Source organism: Ammospiza nelsoni, chromosome 24 (genome assembly GCF_027579445.1).
Source record: "Ammospiza nelsoni isolate bAmmNel1 chromosome 24, bAmmNel1.pri, whole genome shotgun sequence".
NCBI classification, from domain to species: domain Eukaryota; kingdom Metazoa; phylum Chordata; class Aves; order Passeriformes; family Passerellidae; genus Ammospiza; species Ammospiza nelsoni.
This window is the reverse complement of record NC_080656.1, coordinates 6,224,048-6,238,895: the sequence shown is the minus strand read 5'-3', so window position 1 is coordinate 6,238,895 and position 14,848 is coordinate 6,224,048. Positions and strand designations below refer to the sequence as shown.

At 64.9% G+C, this 14,848-nt stretch overlaps 1 protein-coding gene across 2 annotated transcripts; it reads right to left on the bottom strand.

Moving 5' to 3' along the window:
- Positions 1 to 215: 215 nt before the first annotated feature.
- On the bottom strand, positions 216 to 14,089 carry USP2 (ubiquitin specific peptidase 2). Of its 2 annotated transcripts, XM_059488304.1 has the most exons (13): positions 13,895 to 14,089; positions 9,676 to 10,421; positions 2,944 to 2,994; positions 2,624 to 2,747; positions 2,285 to 2,396; positions 2,091 to 2,201; positions 1,876 to 1,940; positions 1,683 to 1,786; positions 1,515 to 1,595; positions 1,323 to 1,401; positions 1,111 to 1,218; positions 599 to 719; positions 216 to 505 (listed from the first exon to the last, which is right to left on the bottom strand). In XM_059488304.1, exons 2-13 carry the CDS (start codon positions 10,378 to 10,380, stop codon positions 418 to 420), a joined length of 1,749 nt encoding a protein of 582 aa, XP_059344287.1. In that variant the 5' UTR covers positions 10,381 to 10,421; positions 13,895 to 14,089; the 3' UTR covers positions 216 to 417. The 2 variants fall into 2 exon arrangements, with proteins under 2 accessions (XP_059344287.1, XP_059344288.1); XM_059488305.1 differs by lacking the exons at positions 9,676 to 10,421; positions 13,895 to 14,089 and adding an exon at positions 5,443 to 5,583.
- Positions 14,090 to 14,848: the final 759 nt, after the last annotated feature.

Genomic DNA, 14,848 nt, shown 5'->3' with positions numbered 1-14,848 from the left:
AGAGTCCCTTGCTCAGGATTTTTATTACACACCAACAAAAAAAAAAAAAAAAGAAAAAAAAAAAAGAAAAAATAAAGAAACAAAAAAGATAAAAAAGAAAAAAAGAGAAAAAAAAAAAAAAAAAAAAGAGAAAAAAAGAAAAGAAACTAAAACCCCGAGGTAAAAAACAAATCAGCAATCAGAAGGTGCCTGAGCTGGAGCTGCCTGAGCCCTGCCCTGCCACGAGTCCCTCCTCTGTTCGGAGCTGGGATGTCCTTGCCCGGGCTCTGCTCCTGGCTGTCCCCAGCCTCCCTCTGCAGCCACCTCCGGGGTGTCTCCTCTTCGCCTCCCCCTCGCTCTGGGGGTGCCAAACGCCCGAACCCTGGTGGAGCCGGCTCTGAGGGGTGGCCCAGGGCTCCCCCAGGGAGGCAGGGCTGGCTACATGCGGGAGGACGGGCTGGCCAGCTCGTAGAAGAGCAGGTAGGCATCGCTGCTGCGCACGTGGCTCGAGGACATCGGGGTGACGCTGCAGAGAGGGCAAGGGGACAGCTGTGAGCAGCAGGGATGGGATGCCCCGAGCAGGGGGGGTCCCTGCCCGCTTGTGCCACCCCAGGCTCACCGGGAGTCGTTGAAGGTGTGCCACTCGCTGGACACGGGGCTCTTGCAGTAGGCTGTGTAGTGTCCCCCCATGGTGGTGCCCGAGTGGTTGGAGACGGCGTAGAGGTTGTAAACGGCGTGGTCTGTGGGGAGCAGGGGGGCTGCTCAGCTCTGCTGCCCCTCAAAGCGCCAGCACAGAGCCCCCCACCACGCCAGCAGCTCCAGCATCCTGGATTCTGTGCCTCCCACCCCTCACCCCTGTGCCCCCCACCACGCCAGCAGCACCAGCAGCCTGGATTCTGTGCCTCCCACCCCTCACCCCTGTGCCCCCCACCATGCCAGCAGCACCAGCATCCTGGATTCTGTGCCTCCCACCCCTCACCCCTGTGCCCCCCACCATGCCAGCAGCACCAGCAGCCTGGATTCTGTGCCCCCCACCCCTCACACCTCTGTCCCCCACCAGCTGGGGACACGAGGGGCACCAGGAGTCCCCAGGAGCTCAGGGCTGGGATTAGAGGCATGCAGGGGACTCACTGCAGCTCTGCGAGGCGAATTCCCGCAGGTCCAGGTCCTTCAGCGGGAAGTTGACGAACGTGGTGAGTTTGCTGCTTCGTATCCTGGACTCGGAGAAGCGCTTCAGGTCTGGAGGGTCACGTGAAGGAGCCAAAGGACAAAGGGGAGCCTGCAATAACCCATCTCTGCTCCCCACAACAGCCCCTGTCCCCATCCCTCTGCCCGAAGGATACGAAGCACCAGGATCTTGGGGAACTTCTGGATGCTGAATTTTTTTGTGCACCTTGTCCTGGCTTTGCAGCGACAACACGTCTGTGGGAGAGAACAGCACAAGCAGGAGGGTGAGGGCACTGCCCACAGTGCTGCCAACACAAGCACAGAGGGGAAGGGGCCCAGCCTGCCATGGGAGCCCCCCTGCCCTGTACCGGTTTCTCGTCTCCATCCAGCACATCCTCTTTGGTGAAGAGCCGGAGGCAATCCATGAGCGTCACCTCCCCGTAGCCTTTCTGTGGGAGTGCAGTGGTGGTTAGGGACAGGCAGTGTGGGACAGGGGGTGTAGGACAGGGGGTGTGGGATCACTGGGGCTCCCTCACCTTGGGGATGGGCAGGGACAGGTCCCAGAAGGGGTCGAAGGCTGTGGAGCAGTAGCCGCACTCGCTGCAGGTCAGAGAACTCTTCAGCTGCCCAACGAAGAGGTCTGGTGGGGTGGGACAGAGCAGGGTGAGAGCCCTGGTTGCCCCCTCGCTGCCAGCCCAGCCCTGTCCTCCCGTCCCCAGCCCTGCTCACCGCTGATGCGGCTGTCCTCCCTCTCCTGGTACCTCCTCCACATCTGCCGGCTCTTCTCGTCGTCACTGCAAGCATGGGGACACAGCAGGCACTGAGCATGGCCTGGGGGACACCACCTCTGCCACCCAGCCCAGAGGGACCTGTGAGGTCACTGTTCCCGGGCTGGCCTTGCGGGCAGTGAACTCCTCTGGGGTTTGTGCGGTGCCAGCACTTACGGGAGGTGATCCAGGGTGTCGGTGCTGGCCCGGGGCCGCACCAGCACGCGGTTCACCTCGCTGTGCAGCCCGTCCAGCAGGAACCGCAGGAACTCCTGTGCATCCTGCTGGCTGCAAGACACGGGGCACGGCCAGTGAGAGGCTGCAGGGGGCTCAGCTCCCCCCACCACCCTGCAGCCACCCCCCTTCCTTACTTGTAGCCGACAAAGCGTGGGGCGTATCTCTGGATCTGTGTCTTGAACTCGGAGGGGCTCACGCTCTCATTGGGGGACGAGGTCCAGAGCAGCTGAATCAGCTTTGCAAACTCTGCAGGCAGAGAGGCGGCTCAGCAGAGGAGGTGGCACGGCCATGTCCCCATGGGGACAGCTCAGGGGTCTCACAGCCTGATCCTCCACTTGGGGCAGCCCAAGGAGGAGCGTGGAGCTCTGGGTGGGGGTCCCGCAGGATGTGGGGTGTGGCAGGGATGTGCTGCAGGAATTGCTGCAGGGATTGCTGCAGGGAAGCCCCCGCAGTCCCCGGGGCTGGGCAGTTACCTGACATGAGCGCCGTGCGCATGCGGCTGTTGTTGTTGAGGTCCCGCAGGTACTGGTTCTGCAGGCAGTAATCCCGCAGCTCCTTGGTGTTGCTCAGGCACTGCAGGATGGAGTTCATGAAGCACTGGGGGAGGCAGAAGAGAAAACCATGGCAACGGGAAGCAGAGAGAGGCAGGCCATGGCAGGGGGACACCTGGGCTGGGCACAGGACAGGGGAAGCGCCGTGGGGAGAGGGGTGCAGGGAGCTGCCAGGGTGAGGTGAAGGCACAGGGCTCCCCCTGCCCCACAGGTGTGAGCCACAGGCCTGGGGACACACTCACCGTGTTGCCGAGGTTCCGCAGGCCGGTCAGCCCCTGCACGGCCTTGGAGCTCTGCAGAGAGAGGGAACAGTGCTGGGAGGGTGGCGGGCTGGCCATGCCTGTGGGCAGCCCAGCGAGGCCATGGTGCCACAGAGCTGCCCGTGGAGCAGACCCTCAGGTGCAAGGAGAGGCCCCATCCCGCTGTGACATCATGGGCAGAGCCGGCACCGAGCAGCTCTCTGGGCCAAGAGCCTGGTGACAAACCATGGCTGGCCTGCCCCATCCTGCTGGCCCAGGACTATGCTCAGGGCTCAAAGTTCTCCCTGCCTGGCAATGCCTTTGCCCCATGCCCTGGATTGCAGGTCAGGCTGGCACCCAGGCTGCCTCCCCTGGGGACACCAGGGCATGGCAGTGCCCTGTGCCTGTCCCACGCTGCAGGAGGAGCACAGTGCCCTGTCACTGCGTGCCTGCCTCGTGCCAGGTGTCCATCCCCTCCAGGACACCCTGCACGAGCGCAGCCCAGACTTTGGCATAGCTGTCTTGTTCTGCGGGATAAAGTCCACCTGGGAAAGTGCAAACCCAGCCCAGGCAACAGGGCTGTGTGCCCAGTGGTGCCTTCCCAGCCCTGGCTGTGCTGCACCTGTGCCATGGGGTGACAATTCCAGGTGCTCCAGGTGCTCCCTGAGCCGGGAAAAGCAAAGATGGGCATGGGCAGCTGGATGCTGGGGCTGGGAACCATCATCACTCTTTGCTGGAGAGACCAAGAGCACAGAGGGGTTTAGGGGTGTCAGGATGCTGGTGGGGGGCACTGGTGGGAGCCCAGGGGTCCTGCTCCCAGCCCTGCACTGGGGGGCAGCAGGATGAGCCTCCCCAGAGCAGGGTGGGGGTCTGACAGGGCCAGGCTGCTGATGGTGCTCTCCAGATGTCCAGGGTTTAAGGATCCTTAGGCAAACGCCCCAGCTGCCCACCTGAGGCTTGAGGAGGAGGAGAGGAGGCGAGAGGAGGGGAGGGGGCCCAGCAGCTCCGAAATAGCAGCAGCTGGTGTGTGTGTGGGAGGTGCTGAGCACCCAGCCCTGACAGCAGCCCAAAATAACCCAGATCCAGTTACATGTGCTCCTTAGCGACGGCGCAGGCATCACCCACCGCGGCAGGGACCGGCACCAGTGGGGACCCGGCCGCCCTGCGTGGGCACACGTGGCTCTGACCGGCTGCCCTCTGTGCCATCGGGTGTCCCCGCAGTGTCCAGAGCACAGGGATGTCCCCAGATGTGGCTGCCCAAGTGACAGGGGGCTGTCCAAAAGTGCCAGGCGCCTTCTTGGGCTGGAGGCAGGCTCAGCTGGGCACAGGGTGCCAGCAGGATGTGACAGGTCAGTGCCATGCCACGGCTGGAGGAGCCGGCCTGGCTCTGGTCCCTGCGCAGATGGCGGCAGGAGAGGTGGGCCAGTGTCCCAGCAGCCTACATCCATCCCTTGGAGGATGTGAGCCCCAAGGCCCTGCTCGTGTCCCCACCACTACCCCAGGGAAGGTCACGGTGCCAGGGGGGAGCAGCAACTCCCAGGAGCTGCCCCAGTGTGCCCCAGCCATCCCCACCAGGACGGGCTTGTCCAGTTGCCCTGGTTGGGCAGCTCCTGCCCTGTGCCAGGAGGGACCGGCCAGTCCTGCCCATGTGGGTGCAAACCTCCCCACAGATCCTGCATTCCCCCACAGCCAGGTCCCAGGCTGTCCTCCCAGAGCCTGGAACAACCCCAGGGGAGGGCTGGGGCTGGGCAGGGGGTGTCAGGTGCTCCCCTAGCCTGGCACAAGCCCTGTGTGCACCGAGGTGTTATTTCCCCCTCTGGATTTCCCTCCCCTGGGTGACTCAACTCCAGCTAATCCCCCTCTCCCGTACAGGGCTTTATCTAGGACACGACATGCTCAGAGGCGCTGAAGGAGAGCTGGCTCACGCGGCTCGGCTGGGGACTCCCCGAGGCTGCACTGCAGGACAGGGACAAGGGACAGGCGGTGGGGACAAGGGACAAGATCCTCACCGTCCTGCCCCATCCAGGTCCACATGCCAGGAGCATGTTGGGGCAGCAGGAGAACCAGAGCAGCCAGACTTACATAAGTGCTCAGACCTTGCCCTCCTTGCCCCTTGCTCTGCCATCCCTACAGGAGAGATCTGTCCCGGTGCTGTGGCCCTGGGGACAGCCAAGCTCACTCCCATGGCACTGCCAAGGGGCTCAGCGTGGCCAGCAGACCCTTCCTTGTGGTGGGACACGGGGACCTGGCCAAGGTCACTGCAAGGACAGGGCTGGGAGAGGAACCCAGGTGTCCTGACACGTGCAGTCCACCTGCTCCGTGCCACCCTGTGGGACACGGGGACACGCCGTCCCCACGGGCAGCCGGGAGGGCACCCACCCCCTGCCACCCCATCCTCGGGCACGGGGCATGGCACAGGGCACTCCACGCTCCCCAGGGCGGGCAGGAGGTGCCCCTTCTCTGCCCCCAAGCCGGGGCATGGGGGCTGCGGGCATCTCGTACCTTGGTCTTGTTGAGGACGAGCCCGACGAAGGTGGAGACCAGCAGGGACCCTGGCATGGAGGCGCGGGGCCGCAGGTCCTTGTGAAGGTCGGGGAGCGCGGGGGGCTCCTCGGGCAGCGTCACCGTGTACGAGTCCCTCATGGTGGCCCCGGCGGGCACCGCAGGACGGCAGGGAGCAGCCGGGGGCAGCGGGGAGCCAGGGGGCACCGGCCGGGCTGCCCGGGGCCGGCTGCAGGCGGGGGCGCGGGGTCAGGCGCGGAGCCCCCCGTGCTGGGCGTGCGGGGCCGGAGCCGGTGCCGGCTGCGGGGCTGACGGCACCTGAGCGCCTCTGACATCAAATGGGTGGAGAGGCGGCAGCCGGGCTCGGTGACGGCTCGGTGACGGCTCGGTGACGGCCAGCCCCCGCGCACCGCGTGGTACAGCGCGCCCGGAGCCAGGGGGGCCCGCGAGGGGCGGCTCTGCCCCGGGGACACGCTCCGGAACGGGGCGGCGACACCGCCCCGGCTCCGGGGGGCTGCGGGGGGACAGCGGTGCCCTCTCGGCATCTCTGTCTGCGGGGCTGCCGCACCCCGACACCGGCACCGTGCGCGCACCGCGGGGGCAATGGGGAATGGGGAGAGGCGGCAGCCGGAGCAGCGCGTGCCCCCCCAGTGCTCCCCCCTGCTCGCAGCTCGGCGGGCCCAGAGCTGGTGGCACCGGCTGTCCGGCCCTGGGCACGCTGTGCTCCGGACAGGCACTGGGCAGGGAGCAGAGATCCCTAACTGGGGGTTAGTCGCCAAAATTGCCGGGGTAAAAGTGGGACAGCCCCACGGCATGTGGGTGCAGGCGATGCCTGTAGCCAGAGAGGGGCTGCGGGCTGTCACACCGGGCTGTGGGGCTCCTGGGCATGTGCCTTTCCTGCAGTGCCAATGCCAGGTTCCCAGGCAGTGACATTTTGGGGGAACCCCCCTCTTTAGGGGCTGCATTAGCGCTGAGCTCAGGGGATATTTCAGTGCCTTGAGCTGGGGAAAAACTCCCCGCAATTCCTACGTGGAGCAAAGACCCCACCTGGCGTCTCCCCTCGGTAAACTGAGGCACGGCACGGGCAGGGCTCCAGCTCTTCTCCTGCAGCAAGGGCAGATGCGGGGACTGGCAGGGAGCCCGGCTGTCCTGCGTCCTCGTCCTGCGTCTCCCGCTGCTTCACCCCTCTGACCGCGGCAGGACGAGCGCCGGAGCCCTGCGCCTGCTCTGCGTGCCCAGGTGTTTCTCTGCCTGCTCAGGGAAATTTCCATGGGCAACCAGGACAGGGAGTGGGGCTGGGCTGCTCTGACAGAGCCACAGCCTCCAACCTCACCGAGAGGGCTCTAACAGAGCCTTCTTTCCTCCTCTGGAGCCCCCAAAACACCCTCATCCAGAGGCAGGGGCTGCTGGATCCTGCTGGCTGCAGATGCAGCCTCTCTGTCAAGCAGCGGAGGGGCTGGCTGGGGACGGAGGGAGGGGAGGGAGGAAGGCAGGGAGACTATTTTTGGCACCAGCAAAAATATCTGAGGAGGCATCTTGCAGCGTTATTCATCTGCAGGGCTCTTTTGCATCACAGCGGGAGGACTGTCGTAACCGCGGCCTGCGCGTGCTCACACGTGTGTACATGTACACACCCCGCGCTGTGTACGGCGTACACACACGGGGACACGGTGTGCACGGAGGGGCACACGCCCTCCTGCCCTGCCTGGGTGCCCTGCCGTGCCCAGGGGCACAGCCTGGGCTTCTAGGCTGTGGCACAGCTCCCCAAAATCCTCCAACCCTGGGCCTCCAGGCTGTGGCACAGCTCCCCAAAATCCAGGTCTCTTGCCATCCTGCCTGGCAGTGCAGGTGGTACCACGCGGGCAGGATGGGCACAGCCAGCCCTGAGCACTGTGCAGGGAGCTGGGGCAGCTCTCCCCATGAGGATGCACCGTGCTGGCTGAGCCGGTTCCATGGCAAGAGGGCGGTTCAGCCACATCCCGTGTTCAACCTCGTGTCCCAGTGACATCGAGTGCCCTGGGCTAAGGACCAAATTCCCCTCCAGCCAGAGAGCAGCGCGCAGGCTCTGAGGGCGAGGCTGGAGCGGGAGAGAGAAGGGGACACCCGGTGGGATGGCATCACCCAGAGCAGGTCCCTGCCCTCAGCTGGCCCCTCTGCAGCGGTGACCTTCTGCCGCGGGCAGAGGTTGCCACAGGCCCGGTTGGCACCGCGGCAGCAGGCAGGGCCAGCCAGCCACTGGCTGCGGGCCAGGGACGTCAGCTGCTCAGGATGGGACTGCGGAGAGCTGCCGGCGTTTTGTGGGTGGCCCTGGCCTTCTGACCCTATGTACACCCAGGGTGGTTAATGGGCCGGCACAGCTCCAGTCCTGCCCCTCACCACACTGCCCTTCCCAGGAGCCAGCATGGCCCTGCAGCTCTGCAGGCACAGCCCCCTGCTGAAATCACACCTTCACACACTTCCCCTTGCCCACAGGGTAAACTGAGGCACAAAGTGATGGTGAGGGTAGGGACACACAGAGACACCCTCACTGCTGGCTGCAAACCCCTCTGCATGGCGGTTTCCCTGGTGCAGAGGCGGGAGGCAGCGATGGAAAAAGGGACTGGAGGAGGCGTGGGGCCAGCCCCGCTGTGGCCTGGCTGCGTCAGGAGCGGGTGCTGCTGACACTGCCCTCGGGGCTGGGCAGTGGGGCAGAACGGATGGCAGCTCCGGGGCTGCAGCCTGCGCTTGTTTCCGGCACCTGGCACGGCCACAGGCAGCCAGCTCTGGTTTACGACCGGGACATTTGTGTCCCGGCTTGGGAAAGAGAGGGAATAAACCACAGCAATGGAAAACAGCAGGTGTGCCCATCAAAGCACCGAGGAAACCTAAGCCAGTGTCACTGACCTGGCCTGCCCTGGCATGGGTGTCTGTCCCAACGCCCTCTGCCACCTTTGCCACCCATCAGCCTAGGCTGGGTTCATGTGCAGACTGTGGGCTGGGGACTTGCACAGTCCCTGCTGCCCCACAGGAGCAGGCTGGCACCCCACACAGCAATGTGTGGGCACATGGGGTGGGAACACTGCAGTGGCAGTGTTGGCTTTCGCAAGAGCCGCCAGTGGCTGCAGCAGCTGCTGGATCCCCCCTTGGAGCCCCCCAGCAGGGCCTGGTGTGGGAGGGGGAGGCAGGAACTCCCTTCCACAGCACTGATCCTCCACTGCCCTGACTCCCCAACCCACTCCCTCACCCCAGGACTGGGGGCCAGGCATGAGGCAGGTGGGCACAGGGGGTCCCACACCACGGCAGGGCACCGCTGAAGGTGGTTCTGTGGAGGAAGGCACTTGGGAAGGGGCACAGAGAGGGATGTGGGAACACTGGCTTCAAATGGAAAAAATGCTGGGGGATTCTTTTCTGCCTCCCTGCGAGCAGGACAGGATTTCTTGTGGTTCGGCAGATGGCGGTGGGACAGAGAGGCAGGGAAGCAAAGGGCAGGTCAGACCATGGGGGAATGGAGGGTGACTGGAAAGACAGCGGGAGACAATGCAGGCAGAGCCTGGCCAGATCTTGGAAGGAAACCTGAGTGGAAAATTACCAGGCTGCTCCCCTGCACGGGCTGAGTGTGCGGTGCCTGCTCCCAGCCCAGGCTGGGGCTCTGGGGACACTGCAGCACTGATGGGGACACGAGGCACCGAGTACCTGCCAGCACGTGTGGGTGGTACTGCCAGGGGGAACCCCTGGTGCCACACAGGCTGGGGCACAGAGCCCCAAACTGGCAGCAGTGGATGGTGCCAGGGAGCTGGCATCGCTGGGCACCGAGTCGCTGTGGCAGAGCCAGCACCAGCCAAACCAGCTGTCCCAGCAGGATGAGTGCCCAGGCTGCTCATGTCACCTTCCCTATCTGGGATGAGGCAGCAGGAAATCCTCGTCAGCCCCTCATGGGAGCCATCACCTGCTGTCACATGCATGCAGAAAGTGCAGCGGGCACAATCCTGGGCACAGGCTGATCCTGCCTCCTTGGGGAGGTGCCCCTCAGAGGACACCCACCCGCCCTCACACGGCTGCCTCAGCAGCTCCAGCAGGGACTGCTGTGCCAGCAAGGGCATCTCAGAGGGTCACACACAGAAACCGAGGCACGGAGCAGCACACCCAGGTTCCCAGGCAGACTTTGAGTGCCTGGGGCTCCTCAGCTCACCACAAGCACATCCCACATCCCTCCCCATCACAGCTGTGTCCCCCACCCCAGGCAGCCCCACGTACCGTGGGGTCCTGTGCGGACACATCGCAGTGCTCATCGCTCCTCTCACAGGGCTGGCTGGCACAGCGGGTGCCCGACGGCGGCAGGGTGGCCTGAGAGGGGCTGAGGTGGCCAGTGGAGAGGCTGCCATGGTGGCTTTTCCTCCCGTAGCTCTCCAGGTAGCCACGGACGTAGTCGGAGTGGGCGGCAGCCTGGTAGAGACCCTGCAGGTTGCCGTGCTCCTGCCGGGCGCGGGTGCTGAGCGCGCCGGCCGCGGGCAGGTAGGCGCTGTCTGAGGTGTGCAGCCCCGAGAACTCCCGTGCCAGGTCCGAGTGGCTGATGGATTTGTGGCGGCTGAGGGGCGCTGCGGAGGGCAGGTAGCCCGTGGGGCTGCCGGGGGTGCCGCTGAAGGTGTAGCAGGCGCCCCCGCTGAGCCCACGCTGCGGCTGCGTGCGCAGGTACGAGGGGCTCAGGCGGATGCTGGGGTCGGGGTACAGCCGGCCGCTGTCATAGCCAGAGGTGGGGGACAGCCCCCCAGCGTGGTGGTAGCGGGGGGAGGGCAGGTAGCTGGCTTTGAAGCCGATTTTGTCGCTGTCGGCGTAGGCGGTGGACAGGGTGGATCCATAGGAGCTGTAGGAGCTGTAGCCGCTGGGCGCTTTGCTGTAGGTGCTCTCGGCGTAGCGCGAGGAGTCCACGTAGCGCTTCAGGGTGGAGGAGAGCTGGGACATGCTGCAGGCTGGGGCTCGGCACGCTGTCCTGGAGGCATCGGCTGCAAGGGAAGAGCTCGGGGATCAATTCCACAGGTCCTGGTCAGCACAACACCAGCTCCCACCCAGCAGCTCCTGCCTCCCCTGGAGATTCTGGCAGACTGAGGGCATCCAGGGGCTGTTGGTGACAGTGTGGCCATGGCTCCTGCCACCTGCCAGCCTTCCTGGAGAGCCTGAGACAGCAGGACCTGGCTGGCACTGCCACACCATGCCCCCGGGCACCTCAAACCACAGGAGGGAACCCAGGGCACAGCCAGAATCACCCAACAGCCCCATCAGCAGCCACCTCTGCCCCAGCCCTGGCATCCCTGCCACACCATCCTGTGACTGTCCCACTCTTGGGCCTGGAGAGATATCCCCAGTGGCCTGGTCACAGGATGATGCTCAGGCCCAGCTCTGGCTGAGACAGGCAGCTGGGATGGGCTGATCCAGTCAGCACCTTCCCTTGGTTACTCACAGGGAGTGCTGGGGCTTGGCAAGGGGCTGGCACTTCAGTGAGAGGGAAACTGAGGCAAGGTCAGCATCTGAGCAGCTTTCCTGTCTCCCTGCCATGGCCGTGCGCCCTGTGCCCCCATCAGTAATTCAAACTAAGAGTCCTCCTGGTGAGGTGGCAGCCGTGCCCCTGCCAGCCGGGCACGGCCAGCACTCAGTGCCCACAGAGAGCTGGTGGCTCCCACACAGGGCAGGGGAGGAGCACACAGAGACAGGGACAGAGGCCCCCAGAGCCAAGCCAGAGAAGGGACAGGGCACTGTGGCAGCCAGCAGCCCCCAAACACGGGCTGCCAGGAGCTGGAGGAGAGTGTGCCCTCAGCACCCCGGCTGGCAGGCTGATGGCTGGATCCCTACCTGTGCTGGGGCTGTGGGTGCCACTGGGGCAGGCAGGACCCAGCCGAGCTCCTCTGCCCTGGCGCTGCTGGTGCTCAGCTCCCGGGGTGACTGGTGTCCCTTCCCTGGCAGGACAGCGGCTCATGTGGCTCCGAGAGTCTCCAGTCACCCGGGAGATGACCCTGATTCAGAGGCTTTTCCCAGCCCAGCCGGGGCGGGCTCTGGCCCAGCTCCAAGCCAGGAGGTGCCAGAGTCTGTGCCTGGCCCGTCCCTTGCAGCACCGAGGGTGTACCCAGGCTTGGGGATGGGCACTGATCGTGGCACGAGGGTCACTGCCAGCCTGGCCCTGGGGGGCACAGCCTCCTGCTCAAAACCCCGCAGGCTCAGCGTGGAAACGCCCCGGGAATGCTTCTAGGAGGGGGTGCTGAGAGACAGCAGCCAGCCCCCGTGGGCTCCTGGCGGGCAGCCTGGCTTTACAGCCAGGTTACTGCCCAGGGAACAGCCATCCCACCCTGCAGAAGGAAATATTTACAAGCAGCAGCGAGGTGGAGCGCACAGACCTGTTTGGGGACGGAGAATGAAGGGTGAATAATCTGCTCCCGGGCAAGGGAGCTACGAAACACCCGGCTCGGCTCTCCCCAGCCTGGCTGAGGACGCCCTCACCAGGAGCGGGGCTCTGCCAGTCAGGATTTGACATGGACAGTGGGGAATTTCGCTCACAGGGAGTGGGACCCCAGCCAAGAGACTGGCACTCGAGTGCCAGGATGGGAATGACGGAGCCCCTGGGCTCCCAGGGAGCAGCACATGCCTGGCTGCCTGCCCTGCTGGGGCACGGAGCAGCCTGGCACAGCGACTGCCCCTGCTCTCCATCCTCCTCGCCAGCAGAGATGATCTTGGTTTGGGACAGTGCCAGGACAGCCCCACGCCATCGTCCCCTGCCAGGTGCCCACGCTCTCTCCTGGCGCCAGCAGCATCAGGAGAGCACCAGGTTGGGGAGAGGAGGGCAGCAGGAGCTCCTGGCAGCAGGACAAGTCTCCAAGGGCAGCACCTGCCCTGGGGATGCGGAGCAGCCGATGGAGGGATGCAGGGTCAGGAGCCAGCACCGGCCCCAGACACGGGAGCTATCCCATTCCTTGGGAAGAGAGGCCTTACCATGGAGGAATGTCACATCTGCCAGGCTTGCCTGTGCTTCCAGGTCCCCGTGTCACATCCGAGCGGACCCCAGGGCGGCGGGAGAGCGGAGCGTGCCAGGAGCCAGAGGAGCTGAGGGGGTGTGAGAAAACCCCGGTTCCTCCCAGCGCTTCCTGGGCTGCCTGGCCCCTCCCTACCCGTCATTGTGCTGAGCTTTCCTGCTGCCTGGCAAAGCCCTGGGGCCGGCACGGCTGAGTCAGGCCTCCTGCACCCTCATCATCCTCCCGGGGTGTCAGGGGAAGCTGAGGCACAGGAATGTCCGGTCTGCGCTCACGGGGCCGGGCAGGAGAGGCGCCACCACATGGGAGAGGGACACCTAGGGGCTCCTCGGGGCACTGGGGAGTCCTGCCCTGGCACTTCCCTGGCAATCTCTGCTCAAAGTGAGGAGGCAAACCCTTCACTCTGAAGGCAGAGAAGCAGAGCCCTGCTCTGTCCCCAGCTGCTGTCCTGCCCGTACCCAGTGGCAGGTGTCCCCTCTGTCCTGCCCGTGCCTGGTGCCAGCTGTCCCCCTCGGTGGCCACGGAGCCCCAGAGCGGGCTCAGCTCAGCTTACACAGCGCTGGCACCATCCAAGGTGTCACAGCACAGCTGCTTCTCGCTTACGCAGGCTCGGAGCTGTGTCCCCTGTCCCCTGAGACACAATGTCCCAGCCTGGAGGTTACGTGGGAGCTCCCAGGACTCTGCCGTGGTGGAAGCACAGAGGAGACCCTGTGTGAGGCACTTTGCACGCTTCAGGGTACGAGTGCTTTGGGGTTAAGGGGCTCTGTGTCCAGCTGAGTGGGGTGGGACAGCCTCCTGCCCATTCCCCAAGGGAAACGAGGCACAGAATCCTCCTGGTGTCCAATTCCTTATAAGAAGGGTGACCCCAAGCAGCCCTGGGGGGAATGTGCCACAAAATATTTGCTGCCTGGAAGGGACTGGAGTGACCCTTGTTGACAGATGGGGACTGCAGTGCCTCTGTCACAGCCCAGCTCCTCCGTTGCCCCCCACCATTCCCACCCCCCAAAGTGACAGGCCCTGCCCAAGGTGACTCACGCAGCAGGGACCAGCCTGGCCAGGGCCCTTCCCTGGGCCTGAGAACCCCCCAGCTCACCCCACATGGCCAAGAGTCACCGCCCCGGCCCCACTCTGTGCTGCTGACACATCCCCACCCTGCTGCAGAACCTGCTGTTCCCGGGCAGCAAAACCCCGAACCCACCGGGGACCCTGACGAAAGACCCGGGGCATGAGTTACTGCTTTGAGGTCTGTGGGTGGCAAAAAAATAGAAGGGACCCTCGGGCAGGTGCCCTGCCCACACCGGGGGACGAGGAGGGTGCCGAGGAGGGCGCAAAGCCAGGATTTTGTGTGTGAACTCGGAACCTTCTCCCTGGAGAGAAACCTCTCCCCCGAAGGAAGAGGGGGACACCTTTGTCTGTCTCCGTGTCCCCCTCCCCGGGGCGCTGTCCCCACCTGCACTTACCTGCATGTGGCGCGGGTGGCCGATGGCTGCTCAGGGCATGGCGAGGGGCGACCAGCCAGGCATTTGGTGATGCCCTTGGGCTGATCCTGCCTCCTTGGGGAGCTTCAGAGACGGGCGGTGCGGAGATGGGCAGCAGCCGAGCCCTTCGCAGGGGACAGGAGACCCCCGGCTCAGCCCCTCCACCCGGGGAGGGAGCGCAGTGGCCGGAGGGGGCCGAGCCCGAGGGCTGTGGGGCCGCGTAAAAACACCACGGCAGAAATTCAGGGCTCAGGTTACCAGCCAGATAAATATAGTGTCTTTATCTGACCTCACAGGGCGCTGAAATGCTCCTCTCGCATTCCAGCTTGGGGAGGCTTAAAGGGGACGCGAACCTGGGGGGGCTGGTGGCCCATGGCAAGGGGGTGGCCCGAGGGGAGGCTGCGGGGGCAGTGGGGGCTATGGCGATGGCGGAGGAGGACTGAGGGTGAGCGTGAGGAAGGGAGAGATTTGGGGAGGGAGATCGAGGTCCAGGAGGGAAAGGATGGAGGGAGGGTTAAGGGAGGGAGCCGGCGGGGGGGACACGACTTGGTGTGTGGAGGGTAAGGGAGGCACAAAAAGGGGTGGTCGTGGCTGCCAGCAAGGTCTGGAGTAGAGAATCAGGGTGAGAGGAGGAGCAGGATTGGGTTTTGCCCCCCTTGAGGTGAAATGTAGGGAGAAGAGCCCCCTAAACCTTCAGCAAAGCTGGGCATGGGGCAGCTGGCATGGCGTGACCACCCCTCGTGGATCCATGGGGACACCGGGGCACCGCTCCGGGACGCCTGACCCGCCCAGGCTACGGCACCTGCGTGGCCGTGACTCAGCGAGCACCTGCCGGGGATAATGGGAGGGATGTAATTAGGGTGGCATCTTCCTCCCTCCCTCCCGTCTGGCTCCAGCCCTTAAACAGGGAGGGACGCGTCGGGGCGTTGCTCTGGG

Coding starts and splice junctions, on each gene's coding strand:
- USP2 (XM_059488304.1), bottom strand. CDS start 10,380: ATGTCCCAGCTCTCCTCCACCCTGAAGCGCTACGTGGACTCCTCGCGC. Junction 1,787..1,875: donor GGAGGACAGCCGCATCAGCG/GTGAGCAGGGCT, acceptor CCACCCCACCAG/ACCTCTTCGTTGGGCAGCTG. Junction 506..598: donor CACACCTTCAACGACTCCCG/GTGAGCCTGGGG, acceptor CCCTCTCTGCAG/CGTCACCCCGATGTCCTCGA.